The sequence below is a fragment of the Chiloscyllium punctatum genome, chromosome 37 (genome assembly GCF_047496795.1).
Source record: "Chiloscyllium punctatum isolate Juve2018m chromosome 37, sChiPun1.3, whole genome shotgun sequence".
Classification (NCBI taxonomy): Eukaryota; Metazoa; Chordata; class Chondrichthyes; order Orectolobiformes; family Hemiscylliidae; genus Chiloscyllium; species Chiloscyllium punctatum.
Window position 1 is genome coordinate 61,305,466 of NC_092775.1, and position 24,236 is coordinate 61,329,701.

The 24,236-nt window shown below is 45.7% G+C and overlaps 1 protein-coding gene across 1 annotated transcript in view; it reads right to left on the reverse strand.

The window, feature by feature from the left end:
• The window catches only part of LOC140463157 (cadherin-22-like), an 852,306-nt gene that overhangs the window by 329,258 nt on the left and 498,812 nt on the right, over positions 1–24,236 (reverse strand). The window contains exons 5-6 of the mRNA XM_072556924.1: positions 14,430–14,597; positions 4,158–4,345 (exon numbers count right to left, since the gene is read on the reverse strand). Coding sequence (XP_072413025.1) covers positions 4,158–4,345; positions 14,430–14,597 — 356 coding nt within the window. The remainder of the gene's footprint in view (positions 1–4,157; positions 4,346–14,429; positions 14,598–24,236) is intronic.

Sequence of the window (24,236 nt, forward strand, 5' to 3'; positions counted from 1 at the left end):
CATCAGGAGTGCGACTTGTCGTCCAAGGGGGCTGAAAGATAAGTGGAGTAGGAGGGAGGGGCTGAGGCTGGGAGGAAGGAAGCTGGGAATGCAACAAGTAGATGAAAGTGGGAGTGAAAGTGATAGATCGGAGAGGAGGGTGAATCAGATCGGTGGGAAGGAAGATGGACAGGTAGGACCATTCAAGAGGGCGGTGCCAAGTTGGAGGTTTGGGAGTAGGATAAGGGGAGGGTGGAGAAATTGGGAAACTGGTGAAATCGGGAAACTGGTGAAATCCACTTTGGTACTGTGTGCTTGGAGGGTCCCAAGGTGGAAGATAAGGCATTCTTCTTCCAGGCATCAGGTAGTTAGGGTTTGATGATGGAGGAGGCCCAGGACATGCATATTCTTGGTGGAGTGGGAGGGGGAGTTGTAGTGTTCAGCCATGGGGCGGTGGCATTGGTTGGCGTGGGTGATTCACAAGTAGGTGGCCTGTCTCCCCAATGTGGAGGAGAATACATTGGTTGCAACGGACACAATAGGTGATGTGAGGAAGTACAGGTAAATCTCTTTCAGATGTGGAAGGATCCTTTGGGGCTTTGGACAGAGGTGAGGGGGTAGGTGTGGGTGCACATTTTGCACTTCTTGCCGTGGCAGGGGAAGGTGCCGGGAGGGGAGGGTGGGTTGGTGGGGGGGGAATGGACCTGATAAGGGAGTTGCAGAGGAAATGGTCTCTCCGAAACACAGCTAGGGGTGGGGAGGGAACGATATCCCTGGTGGTGGGGTCTGTTTGTAGATGGCGGAAATAGCGGAGGATGATGTGATGTATATGGAGGTTTGTGGGGTGGAAGGTGAGGACCAGGGAGGTCCTGTCCTTGTTGCAATTGGAGGGATGGGGTGTGAGGGCAGAGGTGTGGGAAGTGGATGAGATGTGCTGGAGGGCATCGTCGACCACGTGGGAAGGGAATTTGTGGTCTTTGAAGAAGGAGACCATCTGGGATGTTCTATGGTGGAATTTGTCCTCCTGGAAGCAGATGTGGCAGAGGCGGTTGAATTGGGAATAAGGGATAACATTTTTATGGAGGCAGGAACTCCCAACTCCTCTGCCAATCCACCAACTGCCACAACTACCCGGACTACACCTCTTCCACCCAGAGTCCTGTAAAAGCGCTATTCCTTATTCCCAATTCCTCTGCCACTCTTGCATGTGCTCCCAGGAGGACCAATTCCACCATAGAATACCCTAGATGGCCATGAGAATAGAGTGGTTCTGGTTCACTTTAGTGAAGGAAACTGTCATCCTCACCTGATCTATCCTATATATGACTCCAGACCCACAGCAATGTAGTTGACTCTTAACTGCCTTCTGGACAATTAGGGATGGACAATAAATGCTGGCCTGGCTAGCGATGCCCTCATCCTGTGGATAAAATTTTTTTTAAAATCTACTTGTGTGCTCCTTCTCCAATGGAAGACAGATGTGTTATATTTATTTAACTCACTACCAACATTCTTTGGTTCCATATGTAGATGGCCCCCATGGTGCGGAATGAAAACTACTCTTTCCCTGGTTACCCACTTCCCCTTGATACGCTTACAGAATGATCTGGAGGGATTCTTCCTAATTTTACCTGCCAGTGTTTCTAATGTCTCCTCGTTACTCTCCTCATTTCTTTCTGAAGTTGACCCTTGCGCTCTCTCTGTGCTCCATTGGGGCCTCTGTTGATTTGTTTCATCAGTGATCAACATTTCGAGACAATTTGAACATATTCCTAGTGATACTGAAAACCTTTTGGTTTCACAATGTTAGCATTTTCCCAATACTGTCAGAACATGGTGGAGGAAATCCAACTGCAGCCAGAGCTGGAACAACACAAAGTGGCTGTTGGAAATCACTCTGATACTTAAGAAAGGATGCCAGATGAGTCGTTGATTGAAGAGGGAGTAGAAATGCTGAGATAAGTTAGATGAAGTGGGAGATGATAAATGGGAAAGTATATGTGTCGTTCAGACAAGCTGACCTAACAGATTATTTGTGATCTGTGCATTGCAGTATTCAATTTCAGGAAGATTATGGCTGTTTTAGTATTCTAAAGGTACTCAGTGATGATGGATTGTGTCAACTGGACCAAAGTAATAAAACCACAGGCCCACCTTCCTCATTCATGGGAGGGTGCTTGTTATCATGGCCTAGCATTCCTGCTTCTGAGCTAAGTTCTGGGTTCAAGTCTTGTTTCAGGACGTATTGGCCATGGGGGGGGGGGTTAGTTCGTAACATGGCAAAAAATTTGATTGTCAGTCTGTAACTCCTTCCAAGACACCTACGGCAGGATGTAAGGCCAAGAGAAACTCCGAGTGAGTCATGCTTGATGGAGAGAGATACCCCAAGAGCTACAAGCATCTGACTTCAGGGAAGTGACCCGTTCCAGGGAAAACAAGCCAAAGAAAACAGCAGTAAGTGGCTACCTTGTCTGGTTCATGAATCTTTAAATGTAGGAATTTCTCCGAGTCAAAATGGGATGGGGATAAATTTGCAATTCACATGTGTGGAATTCAACAGGGATATCATCCACCAAAGGCATTGGCTTCCTGTGCAGACCTTGGAAGCAGATAGCAATGATTCACTCAAAAAAAATGTAGTCTATTCCCTCCAGGGTGAGGTGGGGTGGGGGGATAGGAGGAGCGGGGAATGTGGGGAAGGATATATGTGGTAATTGGAAGATACTTAGGAGCAGAAAGGTACCTTTCAAGCTATGGTTTCCATAGGCTCCACACGTCCTGTCAGGGTCTGTTGTGGAGTGTTGACAGACAGTGATTGTTCTGACTAATTGACAGCTATATTATAGGCATACTACCAGCCAGACAGTGGAAACTTGTCAGAGTGTATCTTTATTTTGTCTGGCACTCCCTACACACCACCAGCAGATGTATTTTACTCTCCCCACCCCTATCAGTGTTCCGGAAAGACCATTCCAGCTGTGTCTCCCTTGTTAGATCCACACCCATCCCCCCCCACCCGCCCACACCTCACTCCCAGCACCTTCCTCTGCCACCTCAAGAAGGGCAAAAGCTATGCACACATCAGTCCCCTCATCTCCATCCAAGACCCCAAAGGATCCTTCCACATCCAACAGAAATTTTCCTGTATACCAACTTAATCTACTGTATCCATTGCACCCGATGTGGTCTCCGCTACATTGGGGGTGACGGGACGCCCATTTGGAAATCATTTCAGAGAACAACTCTGGGACACCCCACCCACCAACCCCACCGCCCTGTGGCTGAACACTTCAACTCTCCCTCCCACTCCATCGAGGTGGTCCTGGGCCTCTTCCATCACCACTCGACACCTGGAGGAAGAACACCTCATCTTCCACCTTGGGATCCTGCAACCACATGGGATCAATGTGGATTTCAACAGTTTCCTCATTTCCCCTCCCCCCACATTATCCCAGTCCCAAGCCTCCAACTCAGCACCAACCTCCTAACTTGTCTATCACCTTTCCCATCTATCCGCTCCACCCTCCTCTCCGACCTATCACCATCTCCCTCACCCTCATCTACCTCTCGCATTCTTAGTTACCTTCCCTGCAATTCCACCCCACTCCCAGTTATTTCTTAGCCACCCCCACCCCCCCTGTCCCCCCAGCCCACAAGCCTCATTCCTGATGAAAGGCTTATGCCCGAAACCTCGATTCGCCTGCTCCTCGGATGCTGCCTGACCTGTTGTGCTTTTCCAGCACCACACTCTCGACTCCTGACACATTCAGGTGTTCATGTCCATCTGAAACCTTTTTCTTTTTACTCTAGACCATTACAGCGTAATTACCTGAACAGCATGGTGTCTGCTTTGAATGTCTCTTTACCACAAAATAACACATAACTTGCTTCAACCTACACTGGAGTGATTATGTAAATCTTTTCTCCAAAGTGCATACACGCATTTATGATACATGCTCAGTTATTATTTCTAATTTTTTCAATATTGAGCTCACAGAGGTTCATGAGCTAACATGGTGAGTTGAACACACTGTGATTGGAATTATTTCCAACCTGTAAAGTCAAAGGGAAATCTCAGCAAATATCCTGTGACTCACTCGCTAACCAAGGCTCATTATGGAATCAGATCAGTCCTCAGGTTAGAGAGAGCTCCAGGGCTCTGGGCAGGGAGCTCTTACCTTTCTCAAGATGATAACCCCTTCTTGTGCCTCCGTGTCCGTGATAACGCTGAACCGATCAGAACCGTCTTCCTCTTTCAAGGTGTAGGTCATTTCTGAGTTTAGGCCTAAATCGACATCTTCAGCCTTCACCCTCCCCACTGTTGTTCCAACAGCTGCTGACTCAGGCATACTCAGCTGGTACAGCTCTGCAAAAGAAATGGAGCGATTCTAGCATTTTACCCATCCAATGAGGCATCAGCTGAGATTTCACCCCCTTCCCCTTCATGCGTTCACACACCGTGAGCTGAAAGGGTGCTCTGTCAGCATCCTTCTCCCAAACTAAAATCAATAACACTTCTTTGCAAATAAAAAGCCAGAAAATATAGAGTCATAGATTTGTACAGCACAGAAACAGACCCTTTTGTCCAATTCCTTCATGCCAACCAGATATCCTAAACAGATCTAGCTCCATTTGCTGGCACTTGGCCCACATCCCTCTAACCCCTTCCTATTGCTACCCACCAGATGCCTTTTAAATTTTGCAATTGTACCAGCCTCAACCACTTCCTCTGACAGCTCGTTCCATAGGTGTACCTCCCTCTGGGTGAAAATGTTGCCCCTCACGTGCCTTTTAAATCTTTCCCCTCTCATCTTAAGCCTATGCCCTCTAGTTTTGGGCATCCCTACCTTGGGAGAAAGAGTGTCACTATTCACTCTATCCATGTCCCTCATGATTTTATGTACCTCTATAAAGTCCCCCCTCAGCCTCTGACACTCCAGGGAAAATTGCCCCAGCATATTCAGTCTCTCCCTTTAGCTCAAACCCTCCAATCCCAGCAGCATCTTTGTCAATCTTTTATAAACCCTTTCAAGTTTCACAACAGATGAAAGCCTGGTTTGTGTGTTGGATTGGGCTGTGCTCACATCTCTGTTGTAGTTCCTTGCAGCCTTGGGAGGGGCAGTTGCCAATCCAAGCTGTGATGCATCTAGATAGGATGCTTTCTATATTGCATTTATAAAAATTGGTGGTAGTTGAAGTGCCCATGTCCAACTTACTGCAGCTCCCACAACTCAAAAGACATGTAAATAATTCCAATCCAATTATCGATGGTCCAAAGGTTCTAAATAAGTTTAACAAAACAGTGGAATTCATACAAAGAGCCATGACAGGATGTGAATTCTGATCCTGGTTTTGTGAAGGAACATTTCAAGAATCTCAACGGTGAAGTACTTCTCCATTAACATTCATGTTCTTTCCCATTACAGATGTATTTTGCATCTTGTTTCATTACCTTACCTAATAGACTGTCTTCTATCATAGACCAATATATTATAGGTTGACAATATTTAGTTCCAACAGTGAATTCAATGAAATTGAATCTGGGTTTTTTTAAGGTCAGAAATAAATGAGCAAGAATTAGGTAATAGTTCCTAAATGACACTGTAAATTTTTGAAAATATACACAATAAATTATAGACTTCTTATTAACTGCTCCCTAAGGGTGATTCCACTGCCTGGCACTGCACCAATTTCAAAGTGCCACCCAATGTCGTGGGTCAAGCACAACAGATGGCACATGGATGAATTCCTGGATTGTTACCAGGAACAATGGAATCACACATCAGCACACAATGGAACCTTCAAGAAAGCTTGAAAATGAACTTCAGGAAAAGTTTCAACTGAAAGATATTATTAAGCTGTACAGGGTTCAGAAGAGATTTACCACGATGTAGCTGGCTATGGAAGATTTGAGTTAGGAAGAAAGGATGGACAGGCTGGGAACTTTTTCCCCTGGAGCATAGGAGGTGGAGAGGTGACCTTATAGAGGTATATAAAATCATGAGGGGTATATATAGGGTCAATGATAGGTGCCTTTTCCCTCGGATGGGGGATTTCAAGACTAGGGGACACAGGTGAGAGGAGACAGATTTTAAAAAAAGACATGAGGGGCAATTTTTGTTCGACAGAGGGTGGTTTGCGTGTGGAGTAAACTTTCTGTGGAATTGGTGGGCGGGCAGAATTACAAAGTTTAAAAGACGTTTGGATAAGTTCATGAACAGGAAAGGTTTGGAGGGATATATAGGTTTGGAGGACCAGGCAGGTGGGACTAATTTAGTTTGGGATTAGGCTCAGCATGGACTGGTTGGACAAAGGGTTTATTTGCGTGCTGTATGACACTCTGACTCTATGATGGTCTTTCTACCCAGCTTTGAGAAAACCATCTTCCGGGAAGTGAAGATTTGTCAACTCCCAGTTGTATGGAAATCAATAATAATTATCCAGAGAGAACAAACAGGATAGTTTATTTCAATTTTTTGTAGCATGTGTTCAAATAATTTCTGAAAAGCTCAAGTGAAAAATCAAAGATTCTACTTTTATTGTAAGTAACACCAGGAAAATCATATGGAAAGGCACAGTCTAGAGAGTCCACATTGACAAACACTCCAGGAGTTTGGAGTCAGAATGCTTACCTTCTACTCTTGTGGAAAGAAGTCAATTAGGGCCAGTGTAGGATTCTCACGGAGTGATCATACTTAACCAACTTTAGAGATGATTTTGAAGAAATACCTGGTTTATAAGAATCTCCAACATGCATATGATACATGTACAGCGTTGTGATACATGGCACGAAAGACACTGTGGCAACATGGACAGAAAGATGGCAGGAGGGCAAGCAGAGAGGAAGCACAAAGCCCACACAGTGGCTAGGGAGAAGTATTAAGTACATTGGGAGTTTGCTGCAGGTATTCCTGTTCAAATTGTGCATACAGAATCTGGATTTAGAATTTCAGGGATACTGTTGACCAATTTACGAGGAGGATAGGGTGGCAAATTATCTAGAGAAAACCATAGCAGGAAAATTAGCATACATGTGGGAGCAGTTAAGCACAAGATAGGTAAATCCAGGAAGAGAAGTCTAATTGTGCTTAGTGTGATGACATTACTAATTCTGACTGAGTTATAATTTCATCCAGAACTAAGTTGTATAAGAAATGGATACGGAACACTTTTACTGTGGGGTTTGTCATGTGGTTGAGACTGAGGTGCACTGTTGGGATAAAGTAGAGGATCTGAATTTCTATGATTTATGTCAAACATTTTGCTCAGTAAAAAATCATTTAAAAGAACACACTTATTTTATGTAATTGCAATAAACTATCCTGTTTCTTCAGAGGCTTTGTTGTTCTCCCTGGATAATTTTTTCAATTCCATATCAGTGGGAGGTGGAAACTTCAGTAACCAGGAGGTAGTTTTCTCAAAGTGGGGTCAGAAGGTCATTAGTTGAAATCTTGCCTGAAGTTTATTTTCAGCTTTAGTGTGATTAAGATGTGTAACTTGTTACCACGGCAAATGATTGAAGCAAATCAGGTGTTTACATCCAACAGGAAAGCAGATGAGTACATGAGAGAAAGAGGAATAGAAAGGATTGCTGCAGGGCTTAGAGCAGGCAACCAGACGGTGAGGAAATACCAGTGGGATATAATGACCAATACAGATGGGTTTGGCCAAAAGGAAGTCACAACATCGCAATTATCAGAGTCTCTCACTGAAATGGTATATTTGGAGCAGTGTCGACAGTACATGCGACTGCGTATGTAGAAATGGGATTAACAATGACTTTTGCAGTGGGGTTGTCAAGAAAGGTAGAAGTTGCTTCTTGATGTGCATGGTCATGGGCTTCACAGAAGTGAGTATTCAGGAATGACACTTGTGTGTACAGAAGTGGGGTACAGAGCGCAGGTACAGGAGTGGGGTACGCAGCACAGATAGGGGAATGGGGTACACAGCAGCGGTACAGCAGCAGGGTACACAGCATGGGTACAAGGGTGGGGTACACAAGATGGATAGGGGAGTGGGGCACACAGCAAGGATACTTGAGTGGGTTACACAGCACGGGTACGACAATGGGGTATACAGCGCGGCTATTGGATTGGGGTACATGGAGCAGGTATAGGATTGGTATACACGGTGCGGATACTGGAGTGGAGTACACAGAGCAGGTACAGGGGTGGGTTACACAGCACGGGTACGACAATGGGGTGCACGGCGCGGCTATGGGATTGGGCTACATGGCGCAGGTATGGGATTGGTATACACGGTGCGGGTACAGGATTGGGGTACATGGCGCGGGTACAAGGGTTGGGTACACAGTGCAGGTATGGCAGTGGGGTACACGGCACGGTTATGGGATTGAGGTACACGGCGCGGGTACGTGAGTGGGGTACATGGCGTGGGTATTGGAGTGGGGTACACAGCGCGGGTACGGAGTGGGTATTGGAGTGGGATACACAGCGCGGGTATGACAGTGGGGTACACAACACAGTTATTGGATTGCAGCACATGGCGCGGATATGGAATTGGGGTACATAGCATAGTTATTGGACTGCGGTACACGGTGTGGATATGGGAGTGGGGTACATGGCATGGTTACGGGATTGGGGTACAAGGTGCAGGTACGGCAGCGGGGTACATCACATAGTTACTGGATTGGAGTACATGGTATGGTTACAGGATTGAGGTACACAGGGCTGGTATGGCAGTGAGGTACACAGCACAGTTACGGGTGTGGGGTACACAGTGGCAGTACGGGATTTGGGTACACAGCGCAGGTACGGGATTGGGGTACACGGCACGGTTACGGGATTGGGGTACACGGCACGGTTACGGGATTGGGGTACACGGCACGGTTACGGGATTGGGGTACACGGCACGGTTACGGGATTGGGGTACACGGCACGGTTACGGGATTGGGGTACACGGCACGGTTACGGGATTGGGGTACACGGCACGGTTACGGGATTGGGGTACACGGCACGGTTACGGGATTGGGGTACACTGCGCGGGTAGTGGAGTGGGGTACACAGCGTGAGTGCGGGTGTGGGGTACACACAACACTGGTAGGGGAGTGGGGTACACATCACGGGTATGGGAGCGGGGTGCACAGTGCAGGTAGGGGAGTGGGGTATACAGCGTGGGTGCTGGTGTGGGGTGCACACATAGTGCGGGTAGGGGGGTGGGGTACATGGCACAGGCACGGGAGTGGAGTATACAGTGTGAGTATGGGAGTGGGGTACACATCACGGGTACAGGAGTGGGGTGCACTGTGCGGGTAGGGGAGTGGGGTACACAGCAGGAGTATGGGAGTGGGGTAACAGCATGGGCGGGGGAGTGGGCTACACAACATTGGTACGGGAGTGGGGTATACAGCGTGGGTAGGGGAGTGGGGTACACAGCACGGGCACAGGAGTGGTGTACACAGCACGGTTAGAGGAGTGGGGAACACAGCACGGCTGGAGAGTGGGGTACACAGGACGGGGTACAGGAGTGGGTAGGGGAGTAGGCTACACAGCATGGGTAGGGGAGTGGGGTACACAGCACGGGCACAGGAGTGGTGTACACAGCACGGTTAGAGGAGTGGGGAACACAGCACGGCTGGAGAGTGGGGTACACAGGACGGGGTACAGGAGTGGGTAGGGGAGTAGGCTACACAGCATGGGTAGGGGAGTGGGGTACACAGCACGGGCACAGGAGTGGTGTACACAGCACGGTTAGAGGAGTGGGGAACACAGCACGGCTGGAGAGTGGGGTACACAGGACGGGGTACAGGAGTGGGGTACACAGCGTGGGTAGGAGAGTGGGCTACACAGCGTCGGTACAGGAGTGGTGTACACAGCATGGTTAGAGGAGTGGGGAACACAGCACAGCTGGAGAGTGGGGTACACAGCATGGGGTACAGGAGTGGGTAGGGGAGTAGGCTACACAGCATGGGTAGGGGAGTGGGGTACACAGCACAGGTAGGGGAGTGGGGTACACAGCGTGGGTACACAGTACGAGTATGGGAGTGGGCTACAAAGCGCAGGTACAGGATTGAGGTACACGGCGCGGTACAAGGGTGGGGTACACAGCACAATTATAGGAATGGGGTATACGGGCTCGGCTACGAGAGTGGGTTACACAGCATGGGTACGGGCGTGGGGAACAGGGCTAAGGTACTGGGGTGGGGTGTACTGCACAGGTAGAGGATTGGGGTACATGGCACAGTTACGAGAGTGGGGTACACGGCACAGGTATGGGATTGGGGTACACGGCATGAGTAGGGGTGTGGGGTACACCGCGCAGGTAGGGGAGTGGGGTATACAGTGTGGGTAGAGGCGTGGGGTACACAACGTGGGTACGGGAGTGGGGTACACACAGCACGGGTATGGGAGTGGGGTACACAGCACGGGTAGGGGAATGGGGTACATAGCGTGGGTACGCAGCACGAGTATGGGAGTGGGCTACACAGCGCAGGTATGGGATTGGGGTACATAGCGCGGTACAAGGGTGGGGTACACAGCACAATTATAGGAGTGGGGTACACAGCTCGGGTACGAGAGTGGGTTACACAGCATGGGTACGGGCGTGGGGTACAGGGCACGGGTACTGGAGTGGGGTGTACTGCACAGGTAGAGGATTGGGGTACATGGCACAGTTACGAGAGTGGGATACACGGCACAGGTATGGGATTGGGGTACACAGCACGAGTAGGGGTGTGGGGTACATCACGCGGGTAGGGGATTGGGGTATACAGTGTGGGTAGGGGAATGGGGTACACAACATGGGTACGGGAGTGGGGTACACACGACATGGGTATGGGAGTGGGGTACACAGCGTGCGTAGGGGAGTGGGGTACTCAGCGCAGGTAGGGGAGTGGGCTGCACAGCATGGGTAGGGGATTGGGTTACATACCACGGGTACGGGAGTGGGGTACATAGCGCGGGTAGGGGAGTGGGGTACACAGCGCGGGTAGGGGATTGGGCTACACAGTGCAGGTATGGGAGTGGGGTACACAGCACAGGTTGGGTAGTGGGCTATACAGCACAGGTATGGGAATGTGATACAGAGCACGGGAAGGGTAGTGGGCTACACAGCACAGGTACAGGATTGGGGTACACGGCGTGATACAAGGGTGGTCTACACAGCACAATTATAGGAATGGGGTACACGGCTCAGCTACGAGAGTGGGTTACACAGCATGGGTACGGGCGTGGGGTACAGGGCACGGGTACTGGAGTGGGATGTACTGCACGGGTAGAGGATTGGGGTACATGGCACGGTTACGAAAGTGGGGTATACGGCACAGGTATGGGATTGGGGTACACGGCGCGAGTAGGGGTGTGGGGTACACAGCACGGGTAGGAGAGTGGGACTTTAATGTTTGTATAGGAATTGGTTTCAAAACAAGTGTACAGGAGTGGGGTTCCTAGTGTCTATAGGATAGTAGTCAACAGTGTGTTCATGTATGAGAGGAGGTCTCACAGCGTGTGTATAGGAGTGTGTCAGTATTCTGCCTGATAACAGCGCATTACACAGTAGAGGTGAATGTTGCTCTGAGCTCCGATAAGCACAGGTTCTTGCAAATATAAGCTTGAATTGCTCACATTTGCGTTCGACAGAACAGCATGGTAGTAGAGATGTTATGTTGATCATCACCTTGTGCAAGCCACTGTTGGAAGTGAAACGAATTACATAAAACAAATATGTTCTTTTAAATGTTGTTTTGCTTAGAAGCAGTTAAACATAAATCATGGAAATTCAGATCATGTACAGCGTGGTTTGAAATAATGTAAAGGTTCCTCCTCTATTTTATCCCAACAGTGCACTTCAGTCTCAACCACAGGACAAACCCCCACATTAAAAGTGTTCCATATCCATTTTTTAAACCAGTCATCGTGAGGTGGCATTAAAACTCAGTCAGAATTTGAATTGCAGTTCTGTCACAAATGGAATTATAAAATGCTTACAGAGAGCTGGCAGGGACAAAGAGTGAGGCCCACACTTTGGCTGACAGCAGCAGCAACACAATACCAGGAACAGAGAGGTAGTGGCAAAGAAAAAGACCTGTAAGGGTGATAAGTGCAGTATAGAGGTAGTGACTACACCACCTGGAGGGCAGAATGCATTCCCACCAAGAGCCACAACAAACAGTAACATCGTAGGAGATCGGCTGAGTGTAAAACTGTAAGAAGACAGGCAGCCCAGGGCTGGTTAATATAACGGGCAGGGCAGGGACAGGGAGTGGATGGGATGGGGAGGCTCAGAGGTTGACCAATGGCACTATGACAGCAATGGGTCTTTGCTCATGTTACACAGTGGATCAATGTGGACCATGCTCATTGTTTTGGCGTAGACCCACAAGCAAGCAGGACTACCAGCTCTGAGGATAGGACAGGGTAGGGTGGGGACAAGATGCGGCAACAATATGTACATACATGTCAATCCCCACTGGTGCCTGGTCTCCAGTTGTCTTAGCTATCCCTCACATTAGATAATGACTTTGCTGCATCAGGTCAACATGCAACGACCATCCCACTTTAAAAGATTCCATGTTTAGGGATATTCCACCATCTAAATATGAAGCCTAGGGCCTGCAGCATTGAGATCTCAAAGGTAACCCCAGCAGTGATGGACATCACACCTCTACCACAGCTAGGGAACACTAGCACTGTGGCACTCACCCCTCCATGGGACACAGCTGGTAGGAGGTGGTCAGCTCAAAGGACAAGGTGATGGATATACCGTCTTCTGAAGGACAATTTGGAGGAAGAATATCAAATCCATGAATTTGGGTTTGTCTCAGAAAACGTGAACTGGTTGACTATCTCATTGAGCCCCACTGAGGGTCAAATGGATGCCTCAAGACCCTCCAGTCTACCTCGATGCAGAAGCAGTTCATCTTCGGCACCACTATGTATGCGTTGAGAGTGTGTTGCTGGAAAAGCACAGCAGGTCAGGTAACATCCGAGGAACAGGAAAATCAATATTTCGGGCCAGGACCCTTCATCAGGAAGAAATTCTGATGCTGCCTGACCTGCTGTGCTTTTCCAGCAACACACTCTCAACTCTGATTTCCAGCATCTGCAGACCTCACTATCCCCACCACTGTGTAAGCCCCAACACTAAAAGCCTTCTTCAGCAACAGTCTTGAGTTCCAAAGGGAGACAAGTTGATTCTCCTTTGTGATTTCAATCCCAGAGTTGAGAGGAACACAAACTTCCGGGTAGCTTTGACTGCCAGGAAAATAATTGGGAAGGCAATCAAGAACAGAGTGCACCCCCTGACAAAATGCCAAGAGTGTGGGCTGGTCCCGATAAACACCTATTTCACCAGACAAGCAAATCGGAGACCTCATGGTAACACCTGGCTTCCAGACATTGGTACCTGCATTAATTACGTCATTGTCCAAATGAGGGACCACAAGGATGTCCACATCACCAGCACCGTGACAAGAGGTGATAACTGTAGGACCAGCCGGCACCTGGGCTGCCTGGCCCAGAATTGGCAATGCTAGGGCAGGCACTGATGCAAGAAATTCAATTTTGATGGACTCTAGGACCTACTTGGAGAGTACCTCACAGGTAACCTGGCAACACCCAACATTCAAGGGCCACAAAATATCCCACTGGTCTGTCTTTAAATCCATCGTAAGCAGTACCTGCCTGGGGAATCGAGATTCCTCCAAAAGGAAACATCAAGATTGGTTTAATGAGAATGACCAGGATATCCAGAAGCTACTAAATCATAAGCACACCAAGTTCTTAATCTGTGCAGTTGAGGGCTAGAAATTCACTCCACAGGCAAGTGAAGGCTGGGGCTGAACAAAGAAATTCATGATCTAAAGATGGTGGCAGAAGGAACATGAGAAAACCAACAACTTGCTGGATAACACACATAGATTCTTTAATATACTCAATACCATGAATGGCCCAAGCACCCAAGGACCCACCCCACATGCAGCTAAGAATGGAATGGAGTGGAGGACAGCAAGGCAGGGTAAAAACAATGACTGCAGATGCTGGAAACCAGATTCTGGATTAGTGGTGCTGGAAGAGCACAGCAGTTCAGGCAGCATCTGAGGAGCAGCAAAATCAACATTTCGGGCAAAAGCCCTTCATCAGGAAACAGCGAGGCAGTCAGCTCTGATTAGAAGGATTGAGAATCTCCTCAACCAAGACTCAGTCCACAACATGGGTGTCCTGGACTACATGCTTCCTATCCCCAGCTCAACACAACCATGAGGCTGACAAACCATCCAACAGTTGAGATCCAGAACAGCCTTCAGTCCAGACAGATCCGTGCAGAGGTATTAAAATACAAAGGTGAAGCACAGTTAACATCATTACGTGAACTCATCTACATCACGTGGGAAAAGGAAAGTGTGTCAGGGAAATCTTGGAGATCCTGTAATTGTAACCATCATTAAACAAAGAGAACACCTTTCATCATCATTGAGAGAGAAGATAGCTTACTCTGGTTGAATCGAGGAGGATTGTCATTAATGTCGGTGATGGTGATTGTAACAGTAGTTGATCCAGACAGTCCACCCAGCTGTCCAGCCATGTCCTTGGCCTGAATGACTAAGACATAATGGTCCTTCTTTTCACGGTCCAGGTTAGCTACAGCAGTTCGGATTATTCCTGCACAAAGCACAAAGAAGGGGAAAATAGATAAATTGTCAAACTTTGTAGTTTCTTCATTTTTTTAAATGGTACGAATCCTTCACAAAGGTTAAGAACTTAGCCGAGTTTAATGGTTTCTGGGAAACTGACCAGAACAGCGACACTGCCTTATAAGTGTGACATTATATCAGATAAATTTATTAAAAAACAATCGATTTCCAAGATTGATGTCACAGAATGGCAGACAATCAACCTATCTTATTCATTCATACAATCTGAGTATTGCCGAAAAGGGAAGCATTTTGTTAAAGTTGTTCACTTTGTGATCAGGACGTTTGCAAGATCACCAACGTAAAGGAAGTAACACCTTTACACTACTTGGGGAGTATGTGCTTAATGGTTGAAAAGTAGACTCTGATTGCTACAGGTCTTTCCATGGGGAAAGTACCAGTTAGGTGATGGTTAACAGTTAACTGTTTTGGTTAAAGTTGAACCAGGCAGGTTAACTTTGATTGGTCAAGTCATTGCCTGGAAGAATGAACCAGAGAATGATGGTCACCTGTTTTGTTATATTGTAACAATTGCAATACATGTATGTGTCCTGTCTGTAAAGAATAGAACCATGTGTATTCATGTATGTAGCTTAAGTGTTGTGCCAATTCTTCAGTGTTAATCCTTAATACACTTATGATTATTTAATGAATGTTGCAAAAAATCACATCTAATGTTAGGCATTGTGTTGAGTTTGACCAGCACTGGTTAGCTGGGTGTGGTTGATGTCATTCTTGATAAAGGGCTCCTGCCTGAAACATCGATTTTCCTGCTCCTCGGATGCTGCCTGACCTGCTGTGCTTTTCCAGCACCACTCCCATCTTGACTGTGGTTGGTATTATGCCTGTTGTGAAGGGACATGCTGCTTGATATGATCCACCAGTTTTTGCAAAATGCCGCTTAATGTGTGTGATAAGCAAATGGCACAATCTTGTTAGTGATGTTGACCACTAGGACTGTTGCAGAGTAACAATGTGAAAAAGAAAGCTAGCTTCAACTGTTGCTTTGAAATACTAAGAGATGAAATAGGTACTTTGCAGGACTGAAAGAGGCATCTTTTGGCCTGTTCATTGACTGGTTTATAGCAAGTAATTATCTGATCAGGATACCCAGTACCTTGCAGGATATCTTGGATGCACCAGCTAATTCAGCAACAAACTTGCAGAGTGAGCAAGCGTCTTGGAGCTAACTTGTTCTTTTGCTGATGAGATCAATTTTATAGCCTGTGGAATTGTCAGACTTACATTTTCCAGTAGAGGTAGGCATGCAGTAGACAGCTATTGAGAATCCTTAGCACCGAGCTATCAAAGAAAGGAAGCTAGTCTGACTGCCCCATTTCAAAGGAGGACTTGGGTGCAGGACGTAGCCCAATAATTAAATCCTGTCATTATTATGCAAATCAGAATTCATTGAACTGATGACAGAATCATTGAATCCCTTCAGTGTGGAAGCAGACCATTTAGCCCATCAAATCCACACTGACCCTCTAAAGAGCTTCCCACCCATACCCACTCCCCTGTAACCATGCATTTGCCTTAGCTAACCCAGCTGGCCTGCATGTCCCTGGACACTATGGGCAAATTTAGTATGGCCAATCCACCTCACTTGCACACCTTTGGATTGTGGGAGGAAACTGGAAAACCCACATAGACAGAAAGAGAATGTGCAAGCTCCATACAGACAGTCACCCAAGGGTGGAAGTGAACCCAGATCCCTGGCGCTAAGGAAGCAGTGCTAAATACTGAGCCACTGTGCCGCCCCTAAATCTCCTTAGCTTACACATAGTCAAGTTAAATTTTAAAGACACATGTATTCCGAAATGGGTGGTGTTATAACATAATTCCCACGGTGTCTAAGTTTCACAAGCATCTTTGTTGGGATCCAAGAGGAACATGTCTTTGATGAAATGACACCTAATCTCATCGCACTTGCATATTTCCAGTATGTGGAGGATAGGTTTGTTTTATTGAATTCACAGCTACATGCAAGTATTTCATGGCACATCTATAGCTGTCAAGTCAAATACACATTATTCCTCTCACATAAGAGGGTACTATAGTATGTGACTATGAGGATTGTGGTGTGATGCCAGGTTAGTCGGCCATATTTCTTCTGATTGTGCTAAACAGCTTGTTCTTTCTACTCTTCACAACAGGCCACTGTTAACCACATTAAGCCATGGTGCAAAATGTAAAACACAGTGCTCAATATTAGACATAATTCTCCAAATGGACAGCACTTGCTAAACAACTCTGAGTGTGCAAAGAGAAAAATCACATACCTATATTGTACCTGTTCAAACTTAACAAAACAATGGCCACTCTGTGACCCTGACTGACAATCTTCTTATGCTAAAACTGGCCTGAAAATTGGGTGTCAATGTAATTTTTAGCATGTTCAGGGTTGTTCCTCAGGATCATGCCTTGTCCAATCAATATCACGGAAACAGAATTTAAACAAAACCTGACGGTTATCTGTCAGTCAAACTGGTGCATTCTCCAGGGCAACACCTCCACCAATCACAGTTCATAGCTCAACCATTCAGCACATGTATAATCAGTGATGTGATTCCCCGTATCATTGACTTTCTTGTGAATGTCTGAGGAGTACAAGACAAAAATATTTAATAAAAAATGTACACGTTTTTCAGCAACTCTCAGGTCCTGTTCTACCAAACTATTTGGACACAACTCCCACAAAAAACAGGACAGCCAGAATAAAGGAGCATGACAAAGGAGCTTCATGTTGGGATCTGACACAGGAATGAGCTGCCAGCAAAACTGATCAGAGCATTTTCCAAACTCGAGCAGTGTTCATATCTGTTAACATCTAGCTCCTTTGGACACCATCTCATCAGTTCTTCAATGACAACGTGTGACTGGGGAGAGGTTGCTCAATCCTAGACATATAGCTTTGTTTTCAGGTGGACACTAATTGTAAAGCCACGAGCTGACAATTCCATACAAACTGCTCTCTGCTGCTGACTTGCCAAGGAATATTCTGTTTCTGCCATAAAACCAAAATAGCTGTCCTTTTGTGAACTTCAAAAACAGCCAATTAATTAATGAAAATGATACCACTGATGAGGCCAATGAAGCAAAGTGTGGTATATGTCAATTTAATGCATCAGTAGATGAAATAAGGGAACAGCAACCCCCAGATTTAAATGAAACTTGGAAAGTGCACACAGGAAAAAGGTTGATATAGTCTGAAGGTAGACAAGCAGGAGGCTGGAAGAACACAGTAAACCAGGCAGCATCAGTAGGTGGAGAAGTCATTGTTTCAGGTGTAACCCTTCTTCAGAACTGGGGGTGGGTATAAGGGCAGCTGCAGATAAAGGGGGTGGGGGGGCTAGGGCGGTGAGCTAGGGATTGGTGAAGACAGGTAGACAGTACAACCTGATTGGGCGATGGGAACAATAAATCTGGTTGGTGGCTGGGAAGAAGAGTCGAAGAGAAGAATGGAAGGGAGGGGGAAGGGCTGGGAAGGAGGTCGGGAGATGGGAAGGGAGGATATTTGAGATTGGAGAATTCAATGTTAAGTCCTCTGGGCTGTAAGCTGCCCAGGCAGAAGATGAGGAGTTGTTCCTCCAATTTGCAGTCTGATTTGTTATGGCAATGAAGGAGGTCAGAAAGGGAGTGGGAAGGGGAATTAAAATGGACAGTGACGACTGGGAGGCTTGGTCGACCCCTGCGGGCCCACTGAGATGCGCAAACTGTTCCCTAAGTTTACGTTTAGTCTCCCTGATGTGAAGACGACCACATTGGAAGCACCGGATGCAGTAAACAAGATTGAAGGAGAGGCAGGTGAACCTCTGTCTTAGCTGGAAGGACTGTTTGGTGCCCTGGATTGAGGTGAGGGGGTGGGTGGGAGATAATAGTTCAAAGGTCAGTTTTGTCTTCAGTAACAAGATAGTTCATTAAACTCTCCTATTTGCCAAGATCTCAGAGATAATGCCAATTTATCGCACAGCTGTAATGACATGGGTCCTGGGTGATATTCAGAGAAGATTATTGAAAAATTTTCAATTGCATTTCAAAAAAGTCAGAACACCTCCACATCATCACATCTTTACCTGAAGGCTAATGTCAAATTTCATGGGTTACAATGATTTCTCAGTGGTGTATTGTGCACCGGGGAGTGGGGGTGTTTGGTGGGAGGATGTCGAGGTGTTTAAGAGCGTGGGAGTACAGGATTTATGCAGTTTCAGTTCAGGAATTATACAAGTTGGTACCAAGCCCTGATTGACTTGACTGGTTACGACAGTACTGCTTTTCAAGGTCTGAGTGCACACACTCCTTCATGCACCCACAAACAAACAACCACAACAATGTACATACACCCACTCACACACACCTCAAACATCACACACAAACACCATACATGACATATGTTCATATGGTATTCACATCCACAAAGACATTGCTCACCTCTTCCATTTCCTTTGACATTTGATTCCAATCAAAATAGCACATTTGTAATGAGGTCAGAACAGGTGAATCCTGTAATTCTTTTGAAAATATAACTAATCCAGAGGCCCTCTTGCCTCCATTGATAGTGCCCTTGCCTCGAGACTGGAGAGGCCTGAGTTCAAATCCCACCTGCCCAGAGGTGTGTAATAAAATCTCTGAACAAAGAAAAAAAAGAGTGGAACTAATCCAGGGATTAATTTGCTCAAACTCATAACTTTGAAATTGAGTCTATTCAATATGTAACTGCTTCTGGGATCATAACAAGCGATCCAGAGGATATTTGACCTCAAAAAGGGGTTCACTAGACTGGAAGTTTTAAATTGGCTTTCCCATCACAGATGCTGCCAGACCTGCCGAGTTCCTCCAGCTATTTATATTTTATTTCTTTCAGATCTCCAGCATCTGCAGTTTTATTTTTGTTCTATACTACTCAAATTAAATCTATTGCACCAAAAGTCTTCAGTGTTCAGGCAAAAGAGATCTGTTATGGAAGTTAAATAAAGGGATTATGCTTTTTCTGACACAGGTAGACTCTCAAAATCTGCAATTCTGACCATGCTGTATTTTGAGGTTTGTCAAATGTTGGGCTGAGTGCTTTGGGTGGTGGGCAATTTGGGTCAAACTGGATTGTGGGTGGTCAAGAGTCAAGGTTCGAGAGTAGGAACTGACCAGCATACAAGCTATGAGATAGATTAGAGATTTTTGGGGATCGATGGGAAAGTGAAAATTGAAACATAAGCAGATCAGCTCGGACCTTATAAAATGGCCAAACAGGCTCAAGGGATGGACTGCTCCTATTTTGTATGCAAGTCACAAGTTTCAAATAGTGTAACACAATAAAAACTGGTACATCTGTGTAGTACCATGGGAATGCTGAACTATTGAGTTAAAAATCACACAACACCAGGTTATAGTCCAACACGTTTAATTGGAAGCACTAGCTTTCATAGCGCTGCTCATTCATCAGGTGGTGGCTCTGAAAACTAGTGTGCTTCCAATTAAACGTGTCGGACTATAACCTGGTGTTGTGTGATTTTTAACTTTGTACACCCCAGTCCAACACTGGCATCTCCAAATCAGAACTATTGAGTAATGGGCAGCTGTGATGTCCTTTGTATAGGATACTGAGTAGTGACATCATCTTCCCAACAGAGTCTCATCTTCACTACGTTAAGAGGTGCATGGCACATTCTAAGTATGTCTTCTCAAATGGCGGTGAAATATCTCATGGTGCTATACAAAGAGCAAGAGAGTTTGCTCTGATGCCCTTGACAATACTTATCTCTGAAACAACATTTACCAGATTATCTGGTCATTAACAAATTGTTGCTTTTGGATTCATGCCATGCTTAAATTAGCCATGATGCTTTCACCTTTCAACAATAATACAGTTCACTGGTTTCAGAGTGCTTTTAAACTTGTGAACAGTGCTGTATTGAAGTTTTCTCTTACTATTCTTATTTGCTTTTATTTTGAAGGTAATCAAATTGTCATCAGGAACAGAGCAGCTCAGAGCGATACATCAAAGGTCTCTGGGCGTTTACATTACAATGCTGTTTGATTGTCCACTAATACAGACCCACTAATTGAATCTGCAAATGCAGTTAGAATGAAGGGTTCAGCTCGAGTTGTTGAACACTTCTGCAGGTGCAGTATTAATTAAATTATGCGTTAGACATGCAAATACACACATGTGCAGATGGAAAATTCCTTTTGCAGAGTTTCCAGTAGAAATGCCTGAGAAGACTGTATGGCATTTGGCAGCAGCTGAGAGCAGCAAATTAGAAATTCAAAAGATGGAAAAGTGAGTAAACTGAGAGCAAACAGATTTTGTTCATCAGGCGCAATCCATCATATGAAAAAGTCCATCTGTGTGGACACAAACGCTCGGGATTTACATAGCTACAAAGCACAATATTGGAGGGACATATTGCAGCTCAACAGGTAGTTCAGTGACAACTGAGTCAGAAAGTGATGGATTCAAGTCTCACACCAGATATCTGAACATGTAATCCAGGCTGACATTTCAGTACTGAGGGAACTCACCCTGACTCTGTTAGATTGCCAAGGGGCTTTCGGCTCTCTTGAAGGGAGGAGTGCATGCAAAATAATACATGGCATTATTCTGAACAACAATTGAGTTCGTCCTGGTGTCTGGGTTAACATGCATCTCTCTCCCTACATCACTGATCACTGTGATTGTCTGCAGCGTAACTGTGAGTACACTTAAAAAAATCATTGACTGTAAAATATAAGCAGGAATGTGGATCTGCATGCTCCACTGGAATCCATTTACTTGGGCCATTTATTTAATATTTACTCTCAGGATATGGCAAGGCCAGCATTTATCACCTATCCCAAGATGCACTTGGGACAATGGTGCTGAGCCTACTTCCTGTACTCAGTGATAAAGGCAAATTGCCCAAGACAGTTAAGGAGGGAGGTTTGGGCTTTGGCTCAGCAACAGTGAAGAAGTTGTGATCGACGTCAAAGTCGGGGCAGAATTTGAAGGTGATGGTATTTCCATTCACCCCCTTTGGTGCTTGTTCCTCCACGCAGTGAAAATTGTAGGATTAGAGCTGATGACGAAGAGGTTTTGGCAAGGTACTGCCAGGCAATTGGAAGAGAGCCACCTGCCTTGCTGATGCCCCACTATAAACGACAACTGTCTGACATGACATACTGTTGCTACTCGATGCCTGTTGTCTCTCTTAATCTTCCATCTGCTTGACTTTCCATAAGCATCAAGCTAATTTAAAATAGGTTCACCACCATCCACATGCGCTTCTAGATTGCTTCCCTCATCAGCCGAGGAAGTACATTTACAAGAAATATTGAACTGACTGTGTAAGATTGCAGTGTTTTCTTTGTTGTAGTACCACTGGTTGATATACTGCAGACAACATTAACTTATCCTTATCTCATCTCAAACTCTGCCCACACGACAGGGAAATACTAGAATACTTCGGCCCAGCACAGCCAATAATGTGGCATTGTAAGCCATCAGCAGCAGCAGAATTGTACTCCAGCACAATCTGCAACATCATGATGCTTCCCCTTCCAAGATTCCCAGCATTTTCCAAACCCACAATCACTTCAATTGAGAAGGACAAGGGTAGCAGATACAAGGGACACCACCTCTTGCAAGTTCCTCTCCAAGCCATTCACCACCCTACCTTGGAAATATATCACTGTACCTCCACTGTCGCTGGGTCAAAATCCTGGAATTCCTTCCCCACGAACATTAGGGGTCTATCCACGGTTCAAGAAGACAGCTCCCACCACCTTCTCAAGGAAAACTAGGGATAGGCAATAAATACTACCAGCCAGCCACTCCCATGTCCCATGACTGAATAAAAAATAATTCATATTTTCAAGCCAGTGGTTATTTTTTTTAAAAATGCAGTGTGTGAGGCACAGAGCAGAATACAATCTATCCAAATTAAAAGTATGAACATTCTGTGATGATGTTGCTCCTTTAACAAGGTTATGTTGTCTGAGGTTTGTTTGTCAGAGGGGTTGTAAAGATAGAGGTTCTGATGTGTCTGGGTTAATCTACTTGGAAAAGCTTTCAAATAAAGAAAAACACTTGTACAATGAAAAAGAAATGGTCAGTTCTCCTAGTACAGCTTTTCTCTCGTTTGTTTTGGTTTCAGCAGTAGGACTGTTCTGTTTGCAGCTGGTCAAGTTTAAATGGTGAACCCAGAGAAACTGCTGGACCCAAAGAAACAGCTCCATGTTTATCCTCTCTCACTCTCTCTGACATCTCTCCTGTAAGAACCTGTGTTTGATTTTAAGTTTTTTGCCCAGGGGGTGTTTATGGGATGTTGCAAGTATTTGGAACAGCATCATTATGTTGCAATACTCGATTGGGGTTTCAAATAGTTATGTTATTCTATAACCTGTTATCTTTTGTTCACGTCTAAATAAATTCTGATTTGGTTAAAACAGAGTGCTTGGGCCATCTGCATCACTCCTGGTACATCCACTATCCATCTGCTTAAAACAACAGAAAAGTTAGACTCTGGGCTACCTTCTTGAAACATTCTGAGGGGTCTGGCCTGGTCCATAATAATTCTCAGTAGCACTATACTGGCAATCAAACAGCAAACTTGGTTATTCTGAAATGAGGAAGAAAGAACTCTTTACAATCTACTCAAACTTCCAGTGAATGAGCAACTGCTTGGATCCTTTTCGTAATTGCTTGGATGATTGATCCGATTTGGGGATAAATTAGTTTGCCATTTTGCTTTTCTGACAAGGTACTTTTTCTTTTTCTCCCTCAATTGTCCAGCTTTCTTGCTTTTCAATGGCTTCTTCAAGAGATATTTCAGTCTTTGTGCACTGTTGTAGATCAATAGCTTTCCCTTTGTCCAAATGTCCCTTCATCACTCTTGCAGATTATCTGTGTCTCCATCCCTGGATTGATTTGGACTCTCCCTGCCTTCCCTTTGGATTGATCATTTGTAATGATAATCAGCATTCTTGTCTGGTACCAGTTAATCTTCCAGCACAAATACAGCAATTCCATTTAGCCAACTGAGTGGAAAATTTCCAGGTATACCATGGTCACAAAACAGCAGGACAAATTCAACCTGGCCAATTATCATCTCCTCAGTCTCTTCTCAATCACCAAAGTAAGTAAGGTGCTAGTGACGGTGCTATCAAGTTACAATTAGTAATAACCTGCTCAGTTTTGGTTCCTTCATGATCACTTGGCTCCAGGCTCACAGTTTTGACCAAACTTGGACAAGAGTTACTTTTTTGGAGGGGAGAGTGATTGCTCTTGACCCAACAGAGCCCGAGCAAAATTAAAATCAATGGGAATAGGAAAGAAAACTGGTTCGAGACGTAACTAGTACAAAATAAAATTGTAGCTATTGGATGCCACTCACCTCAGCCCATGAACATCGCGACAGAGCATCCTCAGGGGTCCTGTGCTCAATGATTGCCAGTTTTATCAATGGAATGTTCACTGGATGAATACACAGGTCTATTCACAAGTTCTGAGTTAACTGAACAATCTATCCCTGCACGCAGCAAAATTTGACCAAATTGCAAACCAGGGCTGACAAGTAGCAAATAACGACTGTCCCAAGGAAATGTCTAGCTATCTTCTTCAATATTCAAGACT